At 38.1% G+C, this 11,670-nt stretch overlaps 1 protein-coding gene across 1 annotated transcript in view; it reads left to right on the top strand.

Annotated features, from left to right (window-relative positions):
- The window catches only part of LOC137621483 (cleavage and polyadenylation specificity factor subunit 6-like), a 58,521-nt gene extending 50,169 nt beyond the window's left edge, over positions 1 to 8,352 (top strand). The window contains exon 3 of the mRNA XM_068351815.1: positions 7,683 to 8,352. Within this exon, the coding sequence (XP_068207916.1) occupies positions 7,683 to 7,880 (198 nt within the window). The 3' untranslated portion in view covers positions 7,881 to 8,352. The remainder of the gene's footprint in view (positions 1 to 7,682) is intronic.
- The last annotated feature ends 3,318 nt before the right edge of the window (positions 8,353 to 11,670 follow it).

Raw genomic sequence — 11,670 nt, 5'->3', positions numbered from 1 at the left:
AGTGGATTAATGTCCTGTGCGCCTTTCTCAGTTTACCTGGAATGCATTTTGGCAATATTAATCTACCTCGGCTTGCTCTTTCTGATACTTTAAGCTCCATGATGTTTTCAGCAATTCCTTCTATTTGCTTCCATGCTTGTATTATCATGTAGCGTTCTCTTCTCCTTTCTAGACTGTATAGTTTTAAAAATTGCAGTCTTTCCCAGTAATCAAGGTCCTTAACTTCTTCTATTCTAGCAGTATAGGACCTTTGTACACTCTCTATTTGCGCAATATCCTTTTGGTAGTGTGGGTACCATATAACATTGCAGTACTCGAGTGTACTACGCACATAAGTTTTGTAAAGCATAATCATGTGTTCAGCTTTTCTTGTTTTAAAGTGTCTGAATAACATTCCATTTTTGCTTTACATTTAGCCAACAGTGTTGCTATTTGGTCGTTGCATAACATATTCCTATTTAAAATTACACCAAGGTCTTTAATTGCTTCCTTGTTTGTGATTGTCTCATTATTAGGTCCCTTGTATGCATACACCATTCCTTCTCTGTTTCCATAATTTATTGATTCGAATTTATCGGAGTTAAATACCATCCTATTTATCTCCGCCCATTCATATATTTTGTTTAGATCTCTTTGTAGTGAGTTCCTATCTTCATCACAAGTAATTTCTCTACTTATTCTTGTGTCATCGGCGAAACTTCTCACTACGGAGTTTTCAACATCACAGTCTATGTCTGAGATCATAATAACAAATAGCAGTGCAGCTAATACCGTACCTTGGGGCACACCAGATATTACCTGGGCTTCATCTGATTTCTCGTCATTTGCAACCACTATCTGTTTTCTGTTTTGCAGGAATTCTTTTACCCATTTTCCTATCTTTCCCACAATATTATGCTTTCTCATTTTTTTCTCCAATATGTTATGGTCTACCTTGTCAAAGGCTTTTGTAAAATCTAGATAGATCACATCTGTGTCTTTTTCATTTATCATATTATTGTATATGTTTTCATAGTGAGCTATCAGTTGGGTCTGTGTACTTTTTCCAGGTACGAAACCGTGTTGACCCATATTAAACAAATATGAGAGAGAGAGAGAGAGAGAGAGAGAGAGAGAGAGAGAGAGAGAGAGAGAGAGAGAGAGAGAGAGAGAGAGAGAGAGAGAGAGAGAGAGAGAGTGTGTGTGTGCGCGCGCGCGCTTTATCCTTCCTCGTGAAAAGTGAGATTCTCATCCACATTCCTATTTTGGCAGCCTTATCCATACTATATAAAAAGTGATGTTATCAGTCCTAATCCTCTTTTGACAGCCCTATTCTGTCTCATGAAAAGTGAGATTCTCATTCCCATTCCTCTTTTGACAGCCATATAGGCTACCTGAAAAGGGAGATTCTCAGCTCAATTCCTCTTTTGGCATCCAAATCCAGATTACACGAAGAGTGAAATTCTAACTCCATTCTTCATTTGGTAGCTATATCCAGACTGCTTGAATAGTGAGGTTCTTATTTTCCTGAATCCAAAGCCTTAGGACCATCTGCTATGGTGTTTAGCAGAACAACTTTAAAAAATAAAAAATTGTTTTATTGTTTTTATGTATGCAGAAACATATCGTATATGGTCTTCAGAAGTTTCAGCCAATTATTTTTACAAATAATGAAGATAAAGCGATCTTTGAATGATGATGTCATCTTTACTGTGTCGTCTGCATGACTGAGTTTGACAATCGTCTCTGCGTGTATTTTTGCATTTATATAGTAATTTTTTTCACTTTTATATCTAAATCTCGTACGTCTGGCAGAGAAGGAAGGCATTGGTAGAGGGTAGGCGAACGCAAACTGCGATCTACGAGAAGAACAGCCAGAATTTCCAAAGACCTATAGAAGTTACAATGTATGTTTGTTTACTTGCAGTTCGTATGTACATAGTGTTTTCACATCGTCCTCGTGAAATTTATAGCAAGGCCAATGTTACCTAAGGTCAAAGAAAGAACAAAAATATTGCTAGTATTTATTTCTGTCTCATGAGTTTTGTAAATTTGAATAATTTAGAATCCATCCTTTATACGTTCTTGTCCCAACACGAAATTAATTAGTTCTGGAGTGGCTTTCGTAAAGTGATTTTTTTGTATTGTAAGTCATATTTCACATGCAAATGGCCTAAATCGTTCCAAACCCTACAAAACACCACATTAAATATTATAATAAAGCTACAGTATAACCACAGTGAAATACTGTACAGCCAAATTCATTTGAACCATTCAGTATACAGTACCTAAACTTACTGTTAATACCTGTAAATTAAGTAGCTATTACAACATAATGTAATAATAAATGGAAAATAATACAATACTGTACATATACAAAATATATAGTACCATATGTACCGTACTATATTAGTTACCCCTATTATAGACTACAGCTTATTTTCTATTGTCTAAAACCATTTTCTTCAACCCTTTTTCATGGGTTAGTATTTTATCCTCGGCCTGGCTGGCAAATCTCTTTTCTTAAAATGAAAAAAATTTTGCAAAGTGAGTCATAAAAATATTCGCATCTCGTTTCGCAGCTTGAAAATTTCGTGAAGGCAGGTATGATAGTACAGTACGGTACTTTCTTGGGTTGTGTGTTTCATAATCCCAATTAGTATTTGTTCCTTCTCAAATACAAACCATTCTTTACATAGGTGATATGATTTAGCGTTGAGCTGGTTTAGCCTTAAAAAGTTTCATGTGATGTGTCAATGCACTCACCCAGTGACTTCTCTTCACTTTTGATTTGACTACGGTTGAGTGCAGCCGTTCATGTTGCTTTCTCCTGGTTCATCATCAGCTGTAATTAGTCCACTGCAGAACAAAAGCCTCAGACATGCCCTTCCACTTGAGTCTGTTTATGGTCTTTCTATGCTGGTCCACACCCGCAAAGCGCGATCTTTCTTCCTCAGGGGCAAGGAAAGCGCGTTCTTCTTCATGCACCCCCAATTCTCTTTTTAAAACTCCTTCTGGCTCGCACTCTTCTAAGGGCGATCGAGTTGGAGCGCAGACCGACCAACTCCTTGGCAAACCCAAAGTACTGGGGGTGTTGTTGCTTCCCCTAGAGGAGCAACTTCTCCAGCTGATGGCAAGTAATTCTCCCTTTCAAATTTGTTGCAGGTGTGGTTGTCCGAAGGGATTTCGGGACCCCTTCGAAGGAGCTGCTGCGCCTTCTTCAGCGTGGTGCCAGGAAGGACCCTTCTCCATAGCCATCGACATCTTACGTTCTGGAATTATGCTAGGTCCATCTTTTGCCTTCTCCTGCCCCTTCCACAAGTGGTTTAAATACCTCAGGCTCCTTGAGGGACAAGTAGCAATTGGTTAACGGCATTGATTACTCGGGTTAAGACTGGGATGAATAAGAATGTCTGGCTTTCCTTTCTTCATCTTCCCTTCCCTTGGGGTACAACACCATGGGTCCCTCTGCAAGCTGGCTTCAGCCTATGCAGGTAATTATCACTTCCCTTGCATAGCCTAGTATAAGTTTTATATTTTTTTATATTGTCCACGTGCGCATTACTTTCTGCGAGGGAGCAATGGGATACGTCTTGTTTTCCTATATAAACTCAGGTGTTCATACAAGACAACAACCTGTATTACAGTGCATTGCACAGGCTGCTAGTATACTCACTTTGTATATTTCAGTGAGGTGTCAAAGTTTTCCCTAGACCACAGTCATATACTCTACTAGGTAAAACCGGGTCAATGTCCATGCTAGATCTAGGACTTCCACCCACCTAAGAGAGAGTCATCCACATAAATAAAGGATGATTTGTTTGTATGGGAACAAATGACAAATTTAGAGATAATTTGTATTTTAGCCTAACTAATACAAACCTGGAGTTATTTATATGAATTGGCCCACCTTTACCTGTTCCCCAGAAGTCCTGCCTGCAATCAAAAGTGACGTCTCTCACGCTGTGAGAGTATATATAGAGGCGGCTGGGTACCCCCCAGCCACCCCCATCCTACCCGCTCAAGTGGTTAGGCAAGGTTGCCACCTTGCAATTAAAGTCTAATGGCTACCTTACAGCTATGCTGAAAGATAATCCACATAAATAACTCCAAGTTTGTATTAGTTAGGGGAAAATACAAATTATCTCCAAATTTGTCTTTTGTTCCCATACTAACAAATCAGACGTGCACACGCAGAAGCGAGCGGGTAAAGGTCACACTACCACTTCTTGTGACACGTTTACAAACGTTCCCGCTGCTGTTAGTGCTTAGTTTATAACTCTCGCGACCAAACCAACTAGCATACACATACACACAAACCAGCTAACACACACGCACACACATCAAGAGAGTTAAATTGAAAGAGAGACCCTTTTCTTTCTTCTGCCCATCTCTTGGGGCACAGCATCCATGGACTCTGCAAGATGCCCTCCTCCTGACTGCAGATAGACCACATGATTGTTTGTGGTCTGAAATATATACGTATATATTTGTCCCTAAACGTTTTCTGAGGGGTCGTGTGTCATGTCTAGGTTTGGTTTTAGTGTAGGTGTGTGTCAACCTACTTCTTATATTTACCTGTCTAAGTCACAGTGCTAGTTTCCACTGACTCTCCATGGTTGCGCAGTCTGTCAACTCTTTGGCATGGATAGACTGAGGGCTCATGAAGTTTCAGGATACTCTTCCCGCGGTCTATTGAGCTCGAATTTGTATCCTAATGCAAAGTTTCCTGACAGTTGAATTAGGACTTCTACTACTTTGAGGTGAGTCTCCATGGTAAAGAACAAAGGTTTGTATTTGTGAAAGAACAAATAACAAATTTGGAAGTAATTTGTATTTTTCCTAACTATACAAACTTGAGCTCTTTACACATACTTGCCCCACCACCAGCTTCCCCTAGAAGTCCAGCTGGCAATCAAAAGTGAAGAGTAGTTACAGGATGAGTGTTTGAGTGGGAGGATGACCATTCCTTAGCCAACATAAAGTACCTTAAGAGCCTCACGAGAACATACATACATACACCTGAAAAAAAAAAAAAAAGGTAAAGTTAATACAGCCAGGGAATTAAGGTAAGGTAACCGGGAGGGAGCTACGTGAACGTCTGCAATCAACCGTAGTTATTAATGTTATTACTAGCTAAGCTACAACCCCAGTTAGAAATGCAGGATGCTATAAGCCCAAGGGCTCCAATATGGAAAAATAGCCTAGTGAGGAAAGGAAACTAGGAAATAAACAAACTATAACAAAAGAAGTAATGAACAGTTAAAATAGGATATCTTAAAAACAGTAATAATGTTGAAATATATCTTTCATATATAAGTAATGAAAATAATGAAACAAGAGGAACAGAAATAAGGTAGTGTACCCTGAAGCAAGAGATTTCTAACCCAAGACAATGGAAGAATGTGGTACAGAGGCTATGGCACTATCCAAGACTAGAAAACAATGGTTTGACTTTTTGAGTTTCCTTCTAAAAGAGATGCTTGCCATAGCTAAAGTCTCTTTTACCTTTACTAAGAGGTGCGTAGCCACTGGACAAATATAGTGCAGTAGTTAATCCCTTGAATGACAAAGAATTGTTTGGTAATCTCAGTGTTGTTAAGTGTATGAGGATAGAGAAGAAAGTGCAAAGAATAGACCAGGCTATTTGGTGTATGTGAAAGCAAAGGATAAGTGGGTTGTAACCAGAGAGAGGGATTCAATGTAGTACCCTCTGCTTCAGTTATAGGACTCAATAACTCTAGTACTGTAGTAGTATCTCAATGGGTGGGGTGTGACTTGGCCAACCTACCACCTACTTATTTGCTCTTTCCTCACTCATTGCAGATATGGCTTACACTTCTTTATAAGCATCATATTTAACTTTAATTAATCAGTTTACTGTATTAAAAAAACTGATGATTGTGAAGATAAACTCTGCCATCCATTCATTTGCTTAAAATTCTGTATAAACTGTAAATTCTCGGTATAAGAAAATCTGTTAATAGCAAATTTGGGATGTAAAAACCCTGTAAACCCAATAATCAACTAAACTTTAAAATTAATGATAGATCACCCTATAAATGTGAAGTGTGATGGCCTGCTGACATCCTAGATACACAGTACAAAATATTAGTAAAGGAATCAAGCACAGAGCTGGGTATGTTGAACAGGCAGGCAACAAACAAACCAAAAGGATGCTTCATATTATGGGGCATGCAATATTAAGTTACTGATCTACTTGCCATTAGTCACACAACACTTAACAATATACAGTTTTAGAAGTCCTGTGTCTGCTTTGCTCTGGAGCGTTTTCATATTTATCTGTAAATTTCCAAAACTAATAAATAAAAAAACAACCCTTATTTTCCTTATTATATCAAAATTCATAATTGTGAGATCTTTAAGCTAGGTACTACTGAATCCTTATAAATCCCTGCAGTCACTAATAATATTACAAACCGTGACTATTTAAATGGCTAAAATATAGTATCTGAGCATTCTAAAGAAATTAACTATTAATCAAATTCTTTGGAGTGGGACTTTCTGAAACATAACAAATAATTGACATTTTACCGAGTATAAGTAATACATTTTACATTAACTGCCCTAGATTTTATCAATGAAATGTACTAAATTTATTCTGTAATCAGTGTTGTTTGTTGATATGATCATCCCAGGAAATTTGGAATTAACGTATTACACATTTGATTTTCACAATGAAATTAGTTAATTTATCTCATTAATTCTACTTTTAGTAATTGGTGGTGTGAAGGGTTTAATGATGAATTATGTAAAGATAATTTCTTTTTTCTATAGAACTTTATTACTCAAAATCTTGATATAGTTTTGAGAGTTGTACAGTTTTAGTATAAAATTTTTTATTTACAGCTTTTCAGTTAATTTCTTGCATACCTTGTTTGGAAGCTTTCGTAATTGCTTTCTTAAGATTTTGTTACATATTTGAGGTTCAGGAATAGTCATGTAATAATTTTGCATATGTTTAAGGTCTCATATCCCTGGATTTATCCACCATTCTTTCCTTATGACTTGGTCCCGTGAAGTTGGGTGAAAAATTGACCTCTGCTACACGAGGTGATGTCATAAATGGGCATTTGGTCAATTAGCTTGTACTGAAAACACGAACATTGTGCTTTGTGAGTTTTCCTTGACAGTGAGATGAAAAACACTATCATTTGATGACATCACCTTTTTACCTGACAGTGAAAACCGGTACACGATGATTCTATGATTACGTTTTCATCCAAACCATTGATGCATGAGCCAAGGTGCTCTTTGGTTATGGGCTCAAAAAGGGAATTTTATGTCAACACAAAATACCTTTTATTATTAATATGAAGTAAAGTGGGGCCTTTTTTCTAAAAGTAAATTGAGGTGGTTTATGTTAAAATTTGTTAAATGGTTGTTCAAAATTTATCATAGCAATCTTTGAAAAGTCCTCAGTTTCTCAGTAGATGTCATTGCAAAAAAAAAAAAAAAATTCAAACCATAGCATACACACAGTCCTCAAATTATCAGTTCAAAGCTGTTTTGCACATTGATACTATTTCTGTGTGAGTGCATTCAAATCCAAAATTTTATCTTAGTCTTTGAGGATTTGTCGTAGCGAGGGTGGTCCCTCTCCTATTGCTTACTTTGTCATTAGTGGACAGGGCCCGGCCCACCCCACACCATATTAACATTATATTTCACACAATTTACAGGACGTGGATAAAATATTAGCGGAAGCAGCCATGCAAGGAAACAATAAAGAGGAAAATAGTGAAGCTAAAGAGGACAGTTCGGACGCCCCCGAGGGGGATGGGGCAAATCCCCAATCCATGGACCAGACAGAGGAGAACGGGGTGGCTATAAAAGAGGAAATTAGCACCGATGATCCTATGACTCCCCAAGCCCCTTAAATAGTTTGGGGGACTAGAATTGGAAGTGAAATGGGGTCAAGCCCATGGAAGTTTCAACTGAGGGTCCATAGGCATATTGCCATGACCACTGCCACCCACCCACCTGTGCCACCCACTTCTCATTATTCTACTTTAGATGAAATTGAATACTCGACGATTATGATCAGATTGTATTTGAATCTAGTGTAATGCTACGTACTTTTAGATTTAGATAAAAAATACAGTACAGTATTTGTTCTTTTAAGCTTCTAAAGTTCAAATCAATTTATTTTATACTTATGACAGTGTTCATAAAATTTTTGTAAATTTCCAGATAAGTCATTCTTTTTAAGGTTACAATGAGATCTTGTATCAATATCTCTTTGTTCTTAGTTTAATATATATACACTTATATTGTGCAATCGAGGCAGTTCTCATTTTTAATTATATGTTCTCACATAGTTTAAGGAAATAAAATTTATAGTAAATGAAATGGGTGTTTAGATTTTAAATAGCATGCTTAAAGCTATCATTTGCCTAATTTATGGCTCAACTTTTCACCTATCATGAAGGTTGCATGATCTAAAATTTTGTATGGAGATGAGAACATAAAGATTTAACTTAGTTTCATATACACTGTCCTGTTCATGCAACCTTAGTGGCAATTAATTACTTCACATTACCAGGGAAGAGAGTTTTGTGTCTCAATGTGTAAATTCCAGACACAAGTTTCCCTTCCAATTCATCCCAGATCATAACAAAATTTGTCTTATCCCAAAACCTTAATGCTTGGTGTCTCCCATCTCCCTTTGGCCATGGTTTCATAGGTTTTATTGTGTGGGGTCGACATGGGGCTGTGTCCTTTTGTGGTCAGTCGAATTTTCTCCTGTCTGGACGAGGGCAAAGTCACACCCTGGGAGTCTTATTGTTTGTCGTCTGCAGGGAATCTCATTGAAATGATATGGCATATTTTTGTTTAAACTTATCACCTTCTTTTAATTTCCATCATTCATTTTTGTTTTAGTTTATTATCAATACTTAGTAAGCACTGATTTACATCACCATGTCACCTATGTGTTCGTTGCCAGTTTTCTATTCATTGCTTTTCATTTAACAAGAAATAAATCACAAGTCAAATTAAATTATGCAGTGTACTTGCTGCTTTTCACAACGGTGACATGGCTTGATTACCAATTCTATAATAAATGAGAGGCATAGCAATTACATGCCTCAAAAATATCGAAGAATGTTTGCTGCCGGAATCAGCATCGGTCTGTGGCTCAGCAGGTAAAGTGACCCATCAGCTCTGGCTGACTTGTTTCACCAGCTGTATGCTGAATTGTTGTTATCACTGCCTTGTCGTAATCTTTGTCAGTAAATTTGAAATGCTTAAGTAACCAACAGTGCTGATTGAACAAAAATTGTTTTGCTGAAATTTACTCGTAGTCTTTAATTATCATACTTTGCAATGTCATTTCAAAATTGTGATGTAGCCTATCCAGTGTGGAATGATATGTTGATTTTACAGTATTTGGTATGGTAAGTTGGTAATATTAATTTAGTAGAGTTTCTTTGCTAATACTTATTTTTATCTCTTCAGTGATCCACAAGTGGTTGGATGTATGCTTTCCATAGTCTACAAGTACTGAGTCAAGTTGAGCTGTTCCAACTTGAAGGGAATTGATTTCCTGTGGTTGGGCTGTGACAGCGTAACTTCTAAGCTGTGAAGAAAAGATTAATCCAAGAAGGATTCAAGTGAAAATAGCCTTGGACCAAACGTGAAGGTAGGTGATTTAGAAAATTTTTTTTTACTTTAAACCATAGACTTGGCTCAGCATATTTTTATCTGAAATTTGATTTATTTAGTGTTTTTAAAATGTAATAAATATACAGTATTGGAACAAGCAGCTACATACATACTTTCATTCCTAAATTTTTTATTTGACAACCCAATCACTCACGTCTCACTTGGGTGATCTTAGCCTACATTCTTTTGTCTAATAATGGAAGATTAAAGTAATGGGTTGAAGGTTATTGGGCCATCATTGCCAAGACAACAATTAATTTGGGAGTTTTAAATTGTGACTGCTTGTCTCCAAGATACAAAGATAGAATTTGGCTCTTTTCATTCTTCCACCATTCTTACTAGGATTCGTAGCTCTGTCATATGGGTTTCCATTTACTCTCATAGCTGGACTTTTTGACAGGCTTTTTCAACTTCCTGTTTCAAACTTTTCCTTTCTCCTTCCATAATCACTTGCTAACTCTTTTGGCTAGTCTGCAGTCCATCTTTTGTATGATTTGCCTTGTTATCGGCAAACATTAGCTTCTCTACTTTTCATTCATAATCATTTTTCATATCCCAAGAAATTTCTCCTGTTGAGTGTTTCCTTTCCCTTGACTACTTTTGTTATTCATCAAAATAGTAAGCAGGCACAAGATGTAATACACTTTTATCTTGGATCCATAGTTAATTTAAACCAATTGATGGTTTTTGTTATCATATCTTGGAAATTGCTTTTATCTTATAGATATCCATTGTACACCACACTAACAAATCTAACATTATTTATTAATGGATATACTTTCTTGGAAGGTGGAAGGTAGCTAATTAGACTTTTGGTGCGAGGTGGCAACCCTACCCAGACACTGGGTAGGGGGTGGCTAGGGGTACTAGCCGCCTATATATATGCTCACGTGACGGTGATCTAGTCACTTTTTCTTTTTGGCTGATAGAGAGCGATTGTCTCCTCTCTCCTCCTCAAGGTTTAACCATAGATATTGATGAACATTGTTGTTTACGCTCATCTTTCTCTTTCAAGAGTGTAGGAAGTGCTCTGCCTCCCAGTGGAAGAAGTTTGGGCGACGTAGGAAGAGAAGGGCTAAGCGCGATCGCTCTCACTCAGAATTTAACTTGGAGGCAAAGAGATTGCGAGTTTCCTTTTCTTTGCGCTCTCCTATACCTCTTTCCGAAGCTCCTCCTCACCTGTCTTCCTCCCGGCGAGCTAGCAAGTAGGAGCACAGTCCCGTTAACTCCTGGGCGATCTCTCAGACGTGGGGGAGTTGTTGCTTCCCCTAGCGAAGCACCTTCTCCTACTGCCGTCTAGGTGCCCTTCTGTCTTTCAGATGTATAGCAGGCTTGGCCGTCCTTGGGGATTTCTGCTTCTCCTTCAAAGGAAGCGCTTCTGCGCCTCCTTCAACGTGTGGCTAAGCCCTGGACATTTGCAAGGTTCTCCTTTCACCCTCTGAACTGCCTCCTGCCGACTACGAGCCTTATCACTATACTGTGGCATCGTCGTCTCCTAATCTACAGCCTTTATTTCTCCCCCTAAGAATGTTTCCAGCCCGCTGGCTAACCTCCTTCCTACTGCTGCTGATCGCTGATCGCAGGGACGAGACTCACTCGTCTTCCTGGAGGATCACCCTTAGGATGTCGTTCACGACAATCCAATGATGAAATAAGAGATTGCAGGTTATCACGGTCTCAGCGTTCTTCTTTACAAAGGCATTCTATTAAGAGTTCAAGATCACGAGCTATACGCTGACGATCAAGAGATCTAAGATCTAAGCTCACGATCACGAGTCATGCTCGCGATCACGAGATAAATGGTCTCAGTCACGATCTGGACGTTCACGTTCACGTTCAAGATGTAGACATTCACAAACACTAGAATGACACTCACGTTCACGATGGCGATACAGTACTCAAGTTCGCGATGGTGACGCTTATGATCACGAACAGAACGCTCACATTCGCGAGCAGGACGTTCTTACCATTCATGTTTGCAAAATAGACGTTCACATTCACAAG

This window comes from Palaemon carinicauda, chromosome 28, assembly GCF_036898095.1.
Source record: "Palaemon carinicauda isolate YSFRI2023 chromosome 28, ASM3689809v2, whole genome shotgun sequence".
In the NCBI taxonomy this organism is placed as follows: domain Eukaryota; kingdom Metazoa; phylum Arthropoda; class Malacostraca; order Decapoda; family Palaemonidae; genus Palaemon; species Palaemon carinicauda.
The sequence above is the reverse complement of the archived record's forward strand: the minus strand, read 5'-3'. Positions and strand labels throughout refer to the sequence as shown.